Below are 18,466 nucleotides of genomic sequence, written 5' to 3'. Positions count from 1 at the left end.
AGTCGAATCCATTTTGGTTCGGATTAGAAGAGAGGTCCCCAAGCCCAGGGTGTCGAGCGTTGAAATCTCCCATGTAAATCATGCCAGAGATCGTGGGACTAGGGAGAAGAGAGAGATTTATCTTGACAGGGGCGGATGAGACGTTGCATAGGCGGATCTGGCCGTCACCCACTACTATCTCAAGGAGTTGGAAGGTCATATTGTCATCCTCAGAACAGCGAAGAAGCTGATGTGGTATGGAGGAGTGGACGTAGCTCATAAGACCATTCCTGACAAGATGAACATAGGGAATGTAGCCAGTGAGTGGAGGTGCCTTCCCTCGAAATAGAGATCGGGTAGCAAATGCTTTTTGAATGAATATAACATCCGGATTATGATGATAAACATTACCTTTAAGTGCAGCGAGTTTCGTATCGTTTCTGATTCCACAGGCATTCCAGGAGATTAGGTAAAGCGGCTATATGGTTATTGAATTTGCTGTTTATTCCTACGAGAGCCAGGTGCGGATGAGGAGGTGACACGGACGTTGCTTTGTGGTACGCCACGTGAGGTTGGCCAGGAGGCCTTTGGTCCCCTCATGGGAAGAGGCGAGAGCGTCTAACTTCTCAGTGAGGGTGGTGACAGACGTGATGACGACCTGTTAAGTTTCTACAAGGGAAGCCAGAGTGTTTCAGTAGTGGTGTGCTTGCTTCCCAGACCATCAATGCGAGCTTCGATGGCATCAAGTCGAGCTGCAAGTGAGGTAAACCGAGACATCAGGGAACTGACAGCATCCTTAGTTACATGACTTTGAAACCTAACATTCTTATGGGTGTTTTGAAGGCTTAGTTCTTCAAACCCGTCTACTTCTATTTAACTTCTATTTATCCATATTGTTGTTTATATATATATATATATATATATATATATATATATATATATATATATATATATATATATATATATATATATGCTGATAACCACAAGGAAAGAAGAAAACACAAAAATTTCTCTCAAATTCCTTTACAACTAAAAACCTGGAAAGTCAATGTGGCATTTAAAAACTCCCCTAACAACACAATCGGTTGCATTTGTAAAGTTCCTTGCAAGGAATGTAATATGTTTTACTTAGGCCAGACAGGTAAAGATCTTGTAACTAGACTTAAACAACATAAATATAGTGTTAGGACAGGCCAGGAATCCAATGCTCTGTTTGTTCATTTGAGGGATAACAAGCATTGCATTGACTGGGATAATGCCTCCTCAATATTACCTTGTAATTCAATTGACAGTAGGAACATCATAGAATCTAGTCTCATTAAACATACCGAAGCATTCAACATGAATTTGAGTAATGGCATGTACAAACTGGACAATTTTGTAATTTAGAAGATTTGTAACCAGGTGAGTAGGTTGGGTCACCTTACCCTCTGACCTGACTACCGACCGTTGCGGTGCTTTTTAAAGATTAGTAGGGTCATTACCTAATACCTGACCATTGTGGACCTGATCTCACCCTCCTCTGTATATATATACCTTGTTTTGTACTTCTCCTTAGTCTGTACTTTCCCTGTGGTTATCTGCAGACATATATATATATATATATATATATATATATATATATATATATATATATATATATATATATATATATATATATATATATATATATATATGAATTTGAGTAATAGTATGTAAAAACTGGACAAATTTGTATTTAAGAAGATTTGTTACCAGGTGAGAAGCTTGGGTCAACTTACACTCTTACCTGACCTCACTCAATGTGTTCTGACCTCACTAGGGGAAAGGTCACGGCAGGGTTAGCTCCCGAGAGATAATTATCAGATATGGCCAGTGCTATGTGCGGTCTTGGGTATGTGAGTTTGTTGACCAAACTGGAGTGGTCCATGGAAGAATTGGCGAGGGCCAAGGAAGAAATTGAGAGGGCCACGTTGGAGAACCTGAAATTAAAGGAAGAGCTGGCGAGGTTAAAAGGGGAGGCTGGACGGGTAAAGCCAGTGTCTGACGAAAACTCAAGCGAGTGGAAGGTTGTGAGTAGTGGGAGACGAAGCTGGTGGTGAAGAAGTACACCAAGGATACGACAACAACGACAACAACAGCTAAGTGTACCAACCCTTTCAGTCCCTTGATAGACGAATTGGACGTTAGTACAGTCAGGGACAGGGATGACAAGGAAGGTATAAAAACTTTAATTGTTGGTGACTCACAGGTAAGGTACATGGACAGGGCCTTTTGTGGTAAAAACAAAAATAGGATGAGGGTGTTTTTGCCAGGAGCTGGGGTGGGGGATATAATTGACAGGATGGACAATATCTTGTCTGGTAATGGGAACAAACCCATTATCTGCCTCAGTGCAGGAGGCAATGATATTGGCCGGTGTAGGAGCGAGGAACTTCTTGATAAGTTCAAGGCAGCTATAGATCGTATTAGGACTAAGGGAGGGATCCCTATCATATGGGGTGTCCTACCTAGGAGAGTTGGCAGTGAATGGTTGTCAAGGGCGGTTGGTGTCAACGACCGTCTTGACAGATATTGCAAGTCAATATCTGTCCCATTCATTGACAACTGGGACAACTTCTACGGCAGAAGGGACGTTTATGCTAGGGATAGGGTGCACCTGTCTCGGGATGGGGTGGCAACCCTGGCTGGGTCTCTAGAGGGGGCAGTTCAAAGGATATCGAAGTCTTTAAACTGCTAGGGGAACATATGGGCACGGGGGTGGGGGAAACTGCAGTGGGAGCGGGTAAACAAAGTAAAAGATTACAGGGAAATAGTGTTAGGAATGATGACAAAACTAAATTAAACAGGGAGTTTAAAACTAAACTCGGTAAAGGGAGGACTCAGAACACGACTAACTTAAATGTCTACTACGCGAACAGTAGAAGTATGAGAAACAAAATGGATGATATTAGGGCCTTGGTATGTACCGAAAAAATCGATATAATAGCATTCACTGAAACATGGATGAACCTAGACTCACGTGAGTTGCCGGTCGAATACCAAATTGCGGGTTACAAATTGTTCCATACCGATAGGCAGACCAGGAAAGGAGACGGAGTGACAATCTATGTAAGAGATAATCTGAGGTGTGAAGTAAATAAGGAAATACAGAAACAATTTGGATAGAATTAATCGACGGTAGGAAAAAATTAATCACAGAAGTAATATATAGACCTCCCAATCTTGATAGAGTCAATGAGCAACTTATCTGGGATGAAATGCGCAGGGCTTCCATAAACAACAAAGTCTGGATAGTAGGCGACTTTAACCTTGGCCAAATAGATTGGACTGACCTTACAAGTAACTCAGAATGAGAGGAATTTCTCGAGACGATCCAGGACTGTTTCCTAAGTCAACATATAACCGAACCCACACGGGGTAATAATATACTCGATTTAGTTCTGTCGAACAGGGAAAACCTCATTAGCAATGTCGAGGTAGGAAACGAACTTGCAAACAGCGATCACAAAGAAATTTGATTCCAGTTAGATTTTCAGGGCAGACGTAAGGAAAATTCCACTGAAGCACCAGATTTCAGAAGGGCAAACTTTGACAGTTTAAAGAGGCAGCTGAGAGAGGGGGTGTCGCGCTTGGCCGTGAACCTGACAGATGACTCCTTTCCTGATAACGACATCTGAGATTGCCGAGTTCCACGACAATATAAATAATGAGTTACTTAATGCACAAAGGCAGAACATACCATACAAAAAACTGAGATCAGACAACAATAACCCTAAATGGATAAATAATTATTTAATGAACATCATTGGCCAAACGAAGGCTATAGGTAGAAAGATAAAGCGTGGCGAAATTTACCTCGGGGATTATTATAAGATATTGGCGAGTAGGGTTAAAACCGAGATAAGGAAAGCCAAGAGGAATAATGAGGTAAGGATAGCAAGGGAGGCGAAGACAAACCCCAAAGGATTCTACCAAATGTATCAAACTAAAACACGAGAAAAGATTGGACCAATACGGTCAGATACCGGCGAGCTCACTATAACAACTCAGAAATGAGCAATAATTTAAATAAATATTTTTCAACAGTTTTCACCACTGAAAATTTAAACATGATACCCGAGGCACCGACTCTATTCAGAGATAGTGAAGAACACAAATTAAGCGAGATAGTAGTGACTAGTAACGATGTTAGTAAGCAAATAGACAAACTAAAGCCTAATAAGTCACCTGGTCCCGATGAGATATTTGCCAGAGTATTAAAGGAATGTAAGGAAGAGCTTAGTAAGCCCTTAGCAAAGTTGTTTAACATGTCCTTAAAAACAGGTGTAGTACTAGAATCCTGGAGGATAGCGAATGTAATACCGATTTTCAAGAAGGGAGAAAGATCACTATCCTCTAACTACCGCCCAATCAGTCTAACATCAATAGTAGGCAAATTACTGGAGGCAATCATTTCAAACTCTATACGAAATCACCTGGAGAAGCACGGAGTGATCAATGATTCCCAGCATGGCTTCACAAGAGGACGTTCTTGTCTAACTAATCTATTAACATTCATTCAGCAGTTTTCGAATGGGTGGACGAGGGGCACAATTATGATGTGGTATATCTCGACTTTAGCAAAGCCTTCGACAGAGTCCGCCACGAAAGACTAATTAGAAAGGTAGAAGCTCATGGCATCAAAGATAACATCCTTAAATTGATTAGGGCGTGGTTACAGGACAGGAAACAGCGAGTGATCATTAACGGCACTAAGTCCCATTGGAGCAACATCACAAGTGGAATTCCCCAAGGCTCAGTACTTGGACCATTATTATTTATTATATACATAAACGACATAGATATCGGCATAGACAGCAACACAAGTAAATTTGCTGATGACACTAAAATAGGACTTGTTATTAAATCTGACGAGGACTCCTCAAAACTACAGGAAGATCTAAACAAATTTTTCGAATGGTCTGAAAAATGGCAGATGAAATTCAACGTGGACAAATGCAAAGTACTCAGTATAGGACAGGGGTTCTCAACCAGGGGGGAATTCCCCCCAGGGGGGGAATTCAGGTTTTCAGGGGGGGGGGGGAAACTGATTCAGAAGCAAGAGATATGTTCGATGAGAAATCAATCACAGAATTTTGGCCCTTTATGTGCGATTCCTACTCAAAAGTGGCAGAAAGAGCTATCCGTGCATTGCTTCCGTTTGTGTCGACATATCTTTGTGAGTCAGGCTTTTCAACTCTCTTGCAAATTGTAACGAAGCAACGTAGTAGATTAGAGGTAGAAAATGACCTGCGTTGTGCCCTTTCAAGCACTCCTCCGCGTATCCCAGAATTGGCGAAGAAAAAACAGTCACAGGTTTCTCATTGACTGTAATCTTCTTCTGAATAAAATTAATTAAAAATTTACAATGTCCTGGTATTCTATTGAACTTTTTGTTTATTGCATTATGCTTCAGTTTGGTCTGTTAAGTAATTCATTATATATATAAAAAAAACTATTTTACTTTTATTCAAGTATTATAAATCCATCAACATTTTCAATTGGCATTTAATTTGTAAAACTCCACTATAAAAATAATCTATGTAAAATTGTAAATGTATATGAACTAATATGGAAAAAATAAAGGATTTTCAGTATTATATGCATATTATTTGGGATGCACTTTTTGAGGCAGACAATCTTGGAAAGGAGGGGGGAATGACATTCTGACATATGGTGAAAGGGGTGCATGGGGCAAACAAGGTTGAGAACCATTGGTATAGGAGATCTAAACAGGGAAACCAGATACCAGATGAACAAAGATGCCATAGAGAGATCAGACTGCGAGAGAGATTTAGGAGTAATGATAAGTAGGAACCTTAAGCCGAGTAAACAACGTGTTTTTGCTCGTAGCAAGTACTTGGGTTCATGCAAAGGAGTGTTAGTTACAAGACTAGCGAGGTCATTCTAAAACTGTATTGTGCTCTTGTGAGACCACACCTGGATTACGCAGTTCAGTTCTGGTCACCGTATTACAGGATGGATATAGAATCATTGGAAAGAATTCAGAGGAGAATGACAAGACTAATCCCGGGCATTAGGAACCTTGAGTATAGAGACAGGTTAAAGCATCTGAATTTGCACTCCCTCGAGAGACTTAGAGCGAGGGGTGACCTGATAGAGGTGTATAAGTGGAAGTCAGGGCTAAACAAAGGGGACATTACAAAGGTACTCAAACTATCCAACCAGGAGCGAACTCGTAACAATGGTTTTAAATTAGACAAATTTAGATTTGGGCGTGAAATAGGTAAACACTGGTTTGGAAACAGAGTAGTGGATGATTGGAACAAGTTACCAAATATCATCATTAACTCGAATACGCTGAATAGCTTCAAACATAGGTTGGATGCTTATATGAGCAATAGGGGTTGGGTGTAAACGGGACTGCCCAGTATGGGTCAATAGGCCCACTGCAGTTTCCTCCATTCTTATGTTCTTATAATCTTATATATATATATATGTATATTTCATTAGCCCAATAAAGCACGCGGACTTCTACATACAATCAACACCTCAATCCGTGGGTTCGTGGGTTCGAATCCTGGCGGGTTGAGGTGTTGATTGTATATATATATATATATATATATATATATATATATATATATATATATATATATATATATATATATATATATATATATATATATATATATATATATACTACTGTGCCTCACACACACACACACATGCATGTTGGAAGCATGGATTTATTTCAATACTGATCCCATAATTTTTGTCCTAATTACAGGACAAATTTTACCGTACAAAACTGTCGTACCAAATGCCCGTGCACCGAACTGCAAGGCAATATTTGTTCTAAATAAAAAACAACAACATGGGATAAAAAAATAGGGATATTTTGGCACACAATTTAAGTGCACTCACGTCAGCTGTCAGAATTATCAGGATAACAATGCATCTGATCGAGGGAGTCCGATATTCCAGTGAACTATATACGTACAGTCACCCAAAGATCCAGCGACCCCACCCTGAGTCTCTTCTTGGGAATTTTACCTGGCAATACTTGGTAAAGTAAGGCTGTATGTAAAGGTAATTGTGGGATCTATTTTCGGTTGCTCTACTGTCAGGATAAATAGTAAATAATCCAAAGGTAGAATTTTCATAATAATAAACTATTCATTCTTATTTAAGATCATGAGAAATTAACACAAATTCGTATATTTGGTTAAATAATGTAGAAATTATATAAATGAATTGGCAACTAAGCTACAACGAGAACGAGGACTGCCACACGATTCTCAGATCAAATTTTCTTCATTATCTAAACAAATACAAGATTATTTGGAAACTTCTCATGATCTTAAATAACAATGAATTGCTTATTATTATGAAAATTCTACCTTGTGATTGTTTAATATTTATCCTGACGCTAATGCAGCCGAAAATAGATCCACCAATCACAATCACCTTTACATACAGCCTTACTTTACCAAGTATTGCCAGGTAAAATTGCCATTAAGTGACTTAGGGTGGGGTAGCTGGATCCTTGGTTGACTGTACATAGTGAAAAATATGAAATAGAGTGATAGACGCTTATCAAATTTCATGTGAATATATGTTCTATGTATATGTACATATGCTATTATCAATATTTTCCAAACTTAAATTATAACGTAATACTGAGTAATTTAGCATATGAAAATACGACTGCTCACGAGTGGTGTGAGCATGCGCAGTGGCACATGTCCTCGTTTTAGAGTATTTTTAATACAAGTAAATAAATACTGAATATATTTAGCTAAAACATACAAACTGTAAAATATTTTGTTTTAATAATTGCTTATAAATACCTGAAATACTTTTTAGACATAATAATAGTGCTATCTAACTTAAGTAGTTACATACTGATAATTATCGCTAATGTTCTACTGGCAGGATGTTAACGGTAACCGCAATACACTATGACTGGAAGTTACTCATTCCCCCACCGGCTGTTGCCTGAATCACACACACTGAGCAACGTGGTAGTTATTAATATCTTGGATTAGCAGACCTAGTATAATGAGGCTGGTAATTCTATCGGTTTTGTTAATTGTATATCATGGGAGCAACGCTGAAGAACGTAGGCCGCCTTCCCGACAATTGTGTCGTAGAGGACTGGTGTGTGTTTCTGCTGCTTCTTGCAGAGTCAGGGGTAAGTGTTTTTTGTTCTCTATTTATGGTGTTGAAAGGATGGAAGGCATGATGGATAGAGAAGTCACGACAAATAATCGTGGGGGGAAAGGATGGAAAATATATTTAATATGTTAAACAGAGAGGCACGACACCATTTGTTTTATTTATTAGTGTTGGCTAACTAAGCTAACCTAGGATATAGGATGATGCTGCACAATGGCTACTTTGGTTGACAATGACGGTTTGATTTTTTAACGCTTACGTGTTTATTAAAATCTTCTCGCTTGATTTCCTTATGGACTCTAGATTGCGCCTTGTTAAATGTGATCTTGCATCATAGTTTTAATCTAAGGTGGATCGTTGTGACGGACATAGATGGCTAGCTGGTTGGGTTATAGTGGGGGCAGACTCCGGGGCCACCAGGCGTGGGGTCTCCCGCGTATGTAGTCTGGACTGAGGGTTGTCCAGGAGCTTGTCCCAAACCTTTTCGCTTGGCAATGGAACTTGACGTTGGGGGGGCTTCCGTCGTGTTTCTCAGATGGATGGTTTCCACTCACCTAGTACCACATAGAAGGGTACAACCTTTTTCACAAGGTCAGAAGGTAGGAAGGGGGGAGGTGTCGCACTCTTCGTCAGGGATACATTAAAATGTTGTATTAATAATTCAAAGGGTGAAATAGGAACCAAGTCTATATGGGTAGAACTTGCGGAAGGAAGAGAAAAACTAATTATACGAGTGATTTACAGGCCCCCCAAAGCCTTGGGAAAGAGCAGCTCCGCCCATATGGCAGGAAATGAGTAGGGCAGCAAAATACAACTTGTGCATTATGAGGGATTTCAACTTCAGAAATATTGAGGTCTCTTACCGTAGAAATTTGTTTATATGCGTTATCAAGACGCCATAGATCAACTCTACGCTGTTCCCTGCGTTATGATGCCGTGAATAGTTTTACCTGTCCGGTCCACTAACCTCGCTATTGGAAATGTCCACGTGAAACTTGGAATAAATGCCTTATAATTCGGTTAGCATTAGATGAGGGTTTAACGGTCATGGGTAATTTAATTTTGGAATGGGACAATAATTTAGACTTCCAAACTACCATGCGAAAGTGTATTGAAGAGGTCACGTAAATTGTCTGAAAACGTCTGGTCCTGACAAATTAATTTTAATGGCTGGTCATTCACTTTCTTGGTTTGATTGTTGTTATTTGGCAAACATTTGTTTTTTTTTCGTTCTTGGTTCATATCATACCAACAGTAGCTATAATAAGATTTAATCAGTCCACAAGTTGATGCGAGACATTGTTTTCAATTAACTTTTTCTTTCTTTTGTTTCAACAGTGAGACCTAGCCAGTCCTCAATGTGCATCAAACATTACAGAGGCTACGTGTGTTGCCCCAGACATCGCACGAAATCGGGAGATAAAAGGTAAGTTAACAATAAACTGTAGTTTTAAGAAATTTCGGGACGATGTAATCTAAATATCGGTTTAAACTTTAAAACCAGCTGCTAAAAAAAGTCCTGCAGGCTACAGCATTGTCAGGTGCCTCTTAATTGTTTTTAATTTTACTAACACAGCTGGAATTGAGGCATTTGAGCTCGGTGAATACCTGTGGTTATCAAATCTACATTAGACTATTTTGAAGAAAAAAAATTCTCAAGTCGAATATATAACCCTGAAACACTTTGATAGTAGTAGCTAAAATACGCGCTCGTTTTGCAAACCCGTCACGCACCTTCGACGTAAGTGGAACCATCGAAGGGTTTTGGCAGTTGTACGGTACTCTTATGGTCAGGGCTCCCCTAGTGGGACCGCCTTGTCTTGGTGGGGAATTAAAGTCCTGATGTTCTGGTGTACCGTTCGGGTTGGCTATGCTGGAGGGGTCACCGGTGTAGGATGAGCCAAAATGGTGTCCAGATGCACACTCATCAGCGATGCTTGCTGCATACAGGCAGAGCCAGAATGTAGTGACTGCTGAGAAGCTCCCGTTTACAGGCGCTTCTAAGCCCCTTAGGTAATATAAATGTTCCATCTCCTTCAGTGGAATCGCCGTGGGTAATGAGCAAACTGGGAGGAACTCCAACTGCTCTTTCGCCGGTTCCGGCTTGTCCGTGCCTGTCTGCAGGAAACCATGGTTAGCTCGTACTCCCATCCCTCTGGCAGGGGTTCCTCTATTTACTCCTCCCATGATCTACCACAGGGCCAAAGCTCCGCAGCTGTTCTTTTATACATGCTTCTTGGGTTCTCTTTTTAACCTTTCTAACATTACCTCTCCCATGCAGGTAGTTGCTGTTCAGCTCCACCTGCGGCACACGCATGCTTAGCTCCCTCTACTTTCACCTAGTTCACTGGTTGACAGAAGACCTTGTCTTCGATCAGACTAATCCTTCCCCCATTTTTAATACTGGGTGATTTTAATGGTCGGCACACCCTGCGGGGCGAGTCCTCAATTCGAGGAGCCATGATTGCTTCCGTGGTCTATCTCCTGGATATTCGTGTTCTCAATACTGGTGACCACACCAACGGATTTCTCATCCGTATATTCTTAAATTTTTCTTGGGTCGCTGATCGGACTACACTCCGTCGTACTTTACACCAGGGTCCACAACATTTAAGCAGTAATAAACAAGAAATCGGTAATCGGCCGCGTTTTTCTCATTGTAGTTATGTAATATATACATTTAGAAAAATTAAACATGAAATTGGCCCTTAAGAAATATAGAACCAAATCGTATATCGGACAAGTACTGGTATGTAGAGCAAAAAAATAAAAGTAACATAATGGGTGACAATATTAATGGCACAAAAAAAAATCATATTCAACAATACAAAGGAAATGGTTAGACGTTTGAAATTCGAGAATAAATATCCTTTGCAATTGTTTCAAAATAGTGAAAGCTACTTCACAATTCCTTTGAGTGTCGATGAGCTAAGTGGTGCAACATATGTTCGTTACACAAGTCTGCTGGCAAGACCAGCAACGACTTTACGGTTTTGTGTGATTTCAGGAACCACATCCGTGCAACAGCAAGATTTCAATCAAAACGTGGCTGCAATGACAGACCTCTTTTGCTTTAAAAAGAAAAGGATTTCAAACATGTTAGAGCAGAATTAAGTTACACTGAATCTCTTAAACTTCTGTGAATTCCTATTATAGTATTTTCGTGTGTGTGATGTCAGCTGCTGCAAGGTATAATATTTCCGTCTAAAAGAATAACCGATTGTTTGCTGCAGCAAGTGTCTAAATAGCTTTATCCGGCCGGCCGTTCATTACACATGTTTGACTGCCGTTATGCTGGCCGCAAATATAAACTTTGTTCTTATGCGATCGGTAATGTGAGGGTTGTGGACCCCTGGTTTATACCGTGCGTTGGTTTTGCCTAAACTTGATCAAGGCCGTGAGCTGTATTCCTCCGCGACGCCATCTAGTTTGCCCACCACACTGGCATTTGCCTGCCCCCGGTGATTTTAGATCTTCCACCATCCCTAGTCTTTGTGATGCGGGTGAGCCAACTCGTTACCACCAACGACAACTGGCAATACACTCTTTCCCGACTTGACCTCCACCCTGAGTCTGTAGATACCTTCTATACCTCGCCCTTTAGGAATTCGTGTGGGGCATCTTGTCGACGAGCTCGGTGTATCCGGTCTATCCGGCAGCTGCCCGGGGTGGAATTTTGCCGTTATTTTTCGGGAGTCAAGGATGCTTATCACCCTGGCCACATTCGATTCCTCTTTGAAGCACACTGCTGAGCACGGTAACTAAATTTTTACGGTTGAGCTATGTGGGAATTTAGCTGCATTGTAGTGTATTTTTAGGTATAATGATCGTTTTAAGCATTTTACTGATTTTAGTGATTCGCGTAGTGCCCTACGGGCATTGGAGGGGTAGGTACATCTCTCGGTGCCGTGGGGGGAGATGGTTATTACTGTGATGCTCGGGGAGGAGTCCTCCTTACTAGGGGGTGAAACTGTTTTTAGAGGCATATCTTTATCCTGTGGTTAAAACTTTTGCGTCATTTTCTTTCCGGTTTTATTTTCCGTAAATAAAATTTTACTAAAACCTTTTACCATTAAATATCTCCGCCACCATATGACATTAACTATTGCAGCGCTAAGATGCTCATCATTCATTTAATCCATCTCCAATTTGAAGATAATATATTTTGTTACCCTTGGACACGTACGGTTTCTTTGTGCTAAGAATTCCTTTCAGTGCACAAGGTTATTTGCCAGTTTTTAAATTATTTGTTTTTAGATTTTTATCATATGGAATTTCCTCTGCCGTCGAGCAACAGTTAATGTCGATCCTTGATAGAATTGCTGAAAAGTATGAGTTGGATATGAATAGTAAAAATGGCAGTAACCCTCATGTGGTTTTTAAATTCATATTTGTATTCAAACCATTATAAATGGAGACACTATTAGGATTAAACTTTTTCAGACCGGAGACCTCTCAGCAGTACATGGACTATTACGATGATCGATACGAGACTTTTCACGGAATAAAGTTATCCACGCAGGCCAAAGAGATACTGAGAGATTATAGATACAGAGATGTAAGTACCTGATTTTAATATTTTTATTATATATACTGAGGTTTTGGTGAACTTGGTCAGACACATTGAAAATTTAGCTTGCCTGCGTATTATAATTCGACACTAAGACTAACCAATGGGGAAAATGCGACCTCTTGGTTAACTGCATTAGGGTGCATATATTTTGTATTGTAGAAATTAGAGAAAGCTAAATATTTTTTGACAAATGAGGCGTATTGAAGCATTAGTTTCGCCATACCACACAAGTGGTAGACTTTTTAATGTAAGAAATGAGTTGGTATTCTCATCTTGGAGTTGCATTAAACGTATTCTCCCTTGAAAAGGAATGTGGTGTACGGAATCATGCTCCAGCAGACATGGCACGTGTATCATCTGGATATATCCACGACAAAGGCATCACCAGCTTCGGCGAGTTCCCATGGCATGTGAGTACGAGTACAGGTTTTCAAAATTTCAACCAATTGATTAGTCACTTTGTAAGATTCCTTTGGAACTTGATATTTTCTTACATTTTTTATATATTATATAATTTTAAGCTAAAATTTATCTTAATTTGGTCCATGCTACCAGTGCCTCGCTTTCGTAAAAGTGAAAGTACTTTCTGTTCATTAACAGGCTAGATAGAGGATAAAACCTGATACTTTCTAGTTAAGTGAATGTTTACCGACTCTACTAAAAATTTTATTTTCTCTTCAGCAACTTGAAATCGCTATTTGAAATGTATACTAACAAAAATGGGTGGCTTCCTATATTCCATTACCATTTATCATCACGACAAAATACCCTGAGTCGCTTGGCCCTTGTAGTAGTTTCTAAGAATTATGACAGAACTTCTCTGAATTTTGTCCATACATTTCCCTGAATTTTATCTTTCAGTGACTTGTGCATACAGACGTTAGGGAAGTTCTCCACTTCATAAATAATCACTGGTATCTATGTAAATCCCAATTTAATAATGGTATTTCCTTCTAGGTCGCATTGCTGGTAAGAGAGAGGAATTTTAAAGTTAATAACGCATACAATCAAAGACCTTCCTACAGGTATCATTGTGGAGCAAGTCTTATTCATCCACAATTTCTTCTTACTGCAGCTCACTGTGTTAAAGGTATGTCGTAAAGTTGTCTCGGGAGAACCATTAATCAAGGCTAGGAAGCAAGAAACTTGTACCCACATAAGTGTGTGGTATTTTTACGTGGAACAAAGGATATAATACGCAAATTATTGGGCACCATAGTCTGAGCTAATGTATGCAATATAAAATTTAATAGTGCTGTATTTGCTTAAGTTAAATGCTGGAAGGACAAAAAAGAGCAAAGACGCACTTTCCTCAATTCCATAAAATAACTAAAATCAGATGCAGCTTTGGTGATCAGGAATGAGCTCTGCTGTGGCGGAGAGCAAGTTAAGCAGATAACGGCAGCCTTGTACAGTATCTTATTCTCGGCGGAAGAGTAACCACGGGCGCTCACAAGGTTGACTGTCTGGTACCAATCGTAGAAAGTATATATTTTGCGGCTTTATCATGCAGTTAGGGCAGAACACGCAGTCGTTGTGTGTATCATTCATGAAAGACGAAACCATCCAAGTAAACTTTACTGACTTAAGAAAAAAGAATTAGGTTTGATTTCGCTCCATGATTGCACTCTGTAAAATGGGCTGGGAATATTGGGTATCCAGCCCTAAAACTGGCTTCTAATTTGCCCGATGGCAGAATCATTTGCTAACCTACGAAACGTGGAAATTGGCCTCGTAATATGGTTGACGATGATTAGTAGCACCCAACTCAAGTTATTTACAAAGATGACACACCCCTAATTACTTCTCATTTCGTAATTCTCTCCAGCATTATTCCGATTTAGCAATCCATTTTCTTGTAAAGCAATATTTGATTTTTAGAAATTGTTCGTTCTGACCAGTTTTAAGTCATATTAAAGGGTTGTGTAACTGCATATATATAAAAGTATGGCTGCTAAAACAACGAAATTTTCTTATTTAAGAGATGATATATTTCTAAGTTTTCAGTTACAGAAAAAAGTGGTAAATTTTGTGCGAAAAGGCCTGACACCACAATGGCTAATACAAAATGCCTTATATCGTTTGCTAGTGACATTAATAAAATTTAATCCATACATGTACAGCCTCCCACACTACTGCCTGCTGCAGGCAGCGTTGTCAATCCTCGTCTCGGTTATGAACCACTAGACTATGAACCCGCGTCCGAAGCATTCACTCTTGACATCGTGGGGAACCTGGGGCCAGTGTGTGAGGGTGACGGTTAGTGGAAGGGGAGGGTGAAGATGGTAGGAGTGGAGGTGAGCTAGAGGAATTATGTGGCTAGCAAGAGTTGATTTTTTTTACTGTTTAGAAGCATGCAAGTTAACCTGTCGAGTAATACCACATTTCACTAGTACTGACTGAGCTACCACACAAACCATATTCACCACACTAATCATAATTTCCAACAATATTCACATTTTCTGTTAACTCGTGTTATGATGTTGCATTCTCCTGACATAATTGCAGGGGAGAATGGAAAGTAATCCACCGCCCTGGGCACTACTATGAAAGGGAGAACGCTACCTCTACCACCTATGACGTGGCAGACAAGGGGCTAAGTGGAGGGCACAGTCCCTCCCGTCCTGGGTCTTAAATCTTAGAGGGAGTTTTATTTACCTTAATGACCTTGTGCAGTCGATAGGCATTAACCTGTATTTTAATGAAGCTTGGCAGATCCTAGTTACAGGGAACTACTGATATCTGTAATGAATATCCAGGACATTGGTGTATAACAGATCGTTACGAGGTGTGGTCGTCATATATTTAAACAACATTGGCACGAGTCTACAGTGGTGTATAGGTGAGCAAGTAGCCGGCCTTGGTTGGACTCTGATTTTACTTCGTCTCCATCATTCTTATAGGTACTGCAAGATGTAAATAAATAGAGAATATAAGTTGCCTTATATGAAAAAATTGCAATATTCTTAATTCATTCGAACAGGCTGGGGGCAGCCTATGCAAGCAGTGGCTTGTATAGTTAGGAAGGCATACATTAATTACCCTATGGTTTGGCTAGCATAATTATTTTTCTTCTTAAACGACTTTCAAGTGGTAGCACTAAATTTGAGATTTGGTGAGGAAGCTAGTAAATATTCATATTAGAATAACTTCAGTGAAACTTGTCTGTATAGTTATTTAGAGGAAGCCTCAGAGCAACGTCTTGAGCAACTATACTAGGTAGGGAGGATTCCACTTGGATCTAAGCACGCTGCTCTCCCTGGTATGGTTAACCACTGACAGGCATAGATGTTGCTTTAATTTGCCCATATCCTATACCTAAATACAGGTGTTTAACACCAACCTATTTTACAATCCATCGTATTGACTGGCCATAAAAACTTTCCAGTGCGTTATTTTGTATTTACTTCCGGTTTTCCTTTATGGCCATATTTTCTCTAATCCTTATGCGATGCCTAGTATATATATTACATACACACCCGCGTGTAGGCTCCTCGGGCTGGTGAGTTCCTCGCGTGTCTCCGGGGGACGGAAAGATCTAGAGCAGTGGCTCTCAACCTTGTTTGCCCCATGCACTCCTTTCACCATGTCAGAATGTCACTTCCCCCTCCTTTCCAAGATTGTCTGCCTCAAAAAGTGCATTCCAAATAATTGCATATAATACTGAAAATCCTTTATATTTTCCATATTAGTACATATACATTTACAATTTTACATGGATTATTTTTATAGTGGAGTTTTACAAATTAAATGCCAGTTGAAAATGTTGATGGATTTATAAAACTTGAATAAAAGTAAGTTTTTTTTTTATTTATAATGAATTACTTAACAGACCAAGCTGAAGCATAATGCAATAAACAAAAAGTTCAATAGAATACCAGGATATTGTAAATTTGTAATTAATTTTATTCAGATGAAGATTACAGTCAATGAGAAACCTGTGATTGTTTGATCTTCGGCAATTCTGGGATACGCGGAGGAGTGCTTGGAAGGGCACAACGCAGGTCATTTTCTACCTCTAATCTACTACGTTGCTTCGTTTTAATTTGCAAGAGAGTTGAAAAGCCTGACTCGCAAAGATATGTCGACACAAACGGAAGCAATGCACGGATAGCTCTTTCTGCCACTTTTGAGTAGGAATCGCACATCAAGGGCCAAAATTCTGTGATTGATTTCTCATCGAACATATCTCTTGCTCCCGAATCAGTTCCCCCCCCCCCCTGTAAACCTGAATTCCCCCCCTGGGGGGAATACCCCCTGGTTGAGAACCCTTGATCTAGAGGAACAGAGCACGGCTGATGGCCGTGAGTGTGTGGGGGGGAAGGGGGAAGTGTATTATCATGTTGGCTTATGTCTCGCAACATTGGTCAGTAATATATGCATATATAATTAATCACACCAGTAACAGGCGCAAACTTTCTAACTCCTGATATCACATTCTCTCTATTACGTATTAATAGGTTGTCTATATTTTACCTTCTTAGATCAAAGTGCCTCAGATCACAATGACAATCAAGCACCGTGACGAACAAACTCGTTTATCATAGAGCACCCCCAACTATTTGGAACTCATATCCTTGGGATGTGCTTCACTTCGCAGTGAAACAATGGATCGATGTGCATTCGCCTCGTAAACAAGCGAAGTTGGAGGTTAGCAAGCATAAACCATTAAGGACAATGAACGAGCCAACCAAACTTAACTTACCTGCTTTAACCTTCGCAATATTGAGCAGCGCAAATAAGTTTTAATTTTAACCTCTCAAATGCTAGACGTAGAATATTTTTCATTTGGTCAAGAGTTGGGATGGGCTAATTTGTTTTGTTAGCAGCATAGTTTCAGTTCGTAGGAATCCTTCCCCACTTTGTTTTGTCTTGTGACCAGTAAACGAACTGTGCCTATTTTTTGGAGGCGTGTGGGAAAAGCTCAAAGTTATCACATCATTTACTTAAAAGGTGTTGTGTGCTAATGGTTTTGTGAAATTTGATCTTGCAGGATTTATTTACCGCCTTTTTAATATATAAAGTAGATAGTTTTGTTAGTACTTATATTGGAGCTTGAACCGTTGTATCCCTTTAAATCTAGAGAGATGTTAATGACACCCATTCAACACATGATCGTTTGCTACTAAGGGTGCCCATCACTCCCTGACCCTGTGGATACGGCACAAGTGTCTTGAGGTTTTGGTACTCGAGGAGAGTTCAGTTACCGGCACTGCTCTCTACCTACATTATTTCCTCAACTATTAAGTCTCCATTCCTGGTTGCTGGCACATTTAGGCAAAGTTTGTACGTTACATTTTCAACGAAGAAAATCGGTGCCAAGAAATACATTAAAACCATACTGCAAGCCACTGGGATGGATTAGCCTACCCCTGTTCATACTCCTTTCTACTTGCAGACAGTGTACAGTAGTCTTGAAATAACAATTGCAGGTATGATGAAAACATTTTTTCAACCTTGACTTTTCTAGCTTTTCGGTCTTGCAGGGCTTGAATGGTATGATAATATCCTGGAGTTTAAGGCTCGACCATTTTGTAATTGATGGATCCAGGTGTGGTAGGAAAGAGAACTAAGACTATAGTACCGCCAAAGTGACCGGGAAGATGGCGGCTGATATAGGACAGTTTTATATAGAAGGTTATCTGGTTAAGATTGTAGATGAAAAGTGGAGGGCATATAGTCTAATTTGGATGGATAAAATTTGTTTATGTAGATATACTGTATTTTAAAGAAATTGTAGGGGTCAAGGGCTTC

The 18,466-nt window shown here is 39.8% G+C and overlaps 1 protein-coding gene across 1 annotated transcript in view; it reads left to right on the top strand.

Moving 5' to 3' along the window:
- Window positions 1–7,939: 7,939 nt before the first annotated feature.
- LOC121859618 (tryptase-2-like) overlaps window positions 7,940–18,466 on the top strand; it is a gene marked incomplete in the record, with an annotated part of 16,777 nt that continues 6,250 nt past the window's right edge. The window contains 5 exon segments of the mRNA XM_042356553.1: window positions 7,940–8,155; window positions 9,478–9,565; window positions 12,583–12,697; window positions 13,021–13,122; window positions 13,670–13,802. Of these exon segments, the coding sequence (XP_042212487.1) occupies window positions 8,023–8,155; window positions 9,478–9,565; window positions 12,583–12,697; window positions 13,021–13,122; window positions 13,670–13,802 (571 nt within the window).

The sequence above is a fragment of the Homarus americanus genome, unplaced genomic scaffold (assembly GCF_018991925.1).
Source record: "Homarus americanus isolate GMGI-L3 unplaced genomic scaffold, GMGI_Hamer_2.0 scaffold7626, whole genome shotgun sequence".
NCBI classification, from domain to species: Eukaryota; Metazoa; Arthropoda; class Malacostraca; order Decapoda; family Nephropidae; genus Homarus; species Homarus americanus.
The sequence above is the reverse complement of the archived record's forward strand: the minus strand, read 5'-3'. Positions and strand labels throughout refer to the sequence as shown.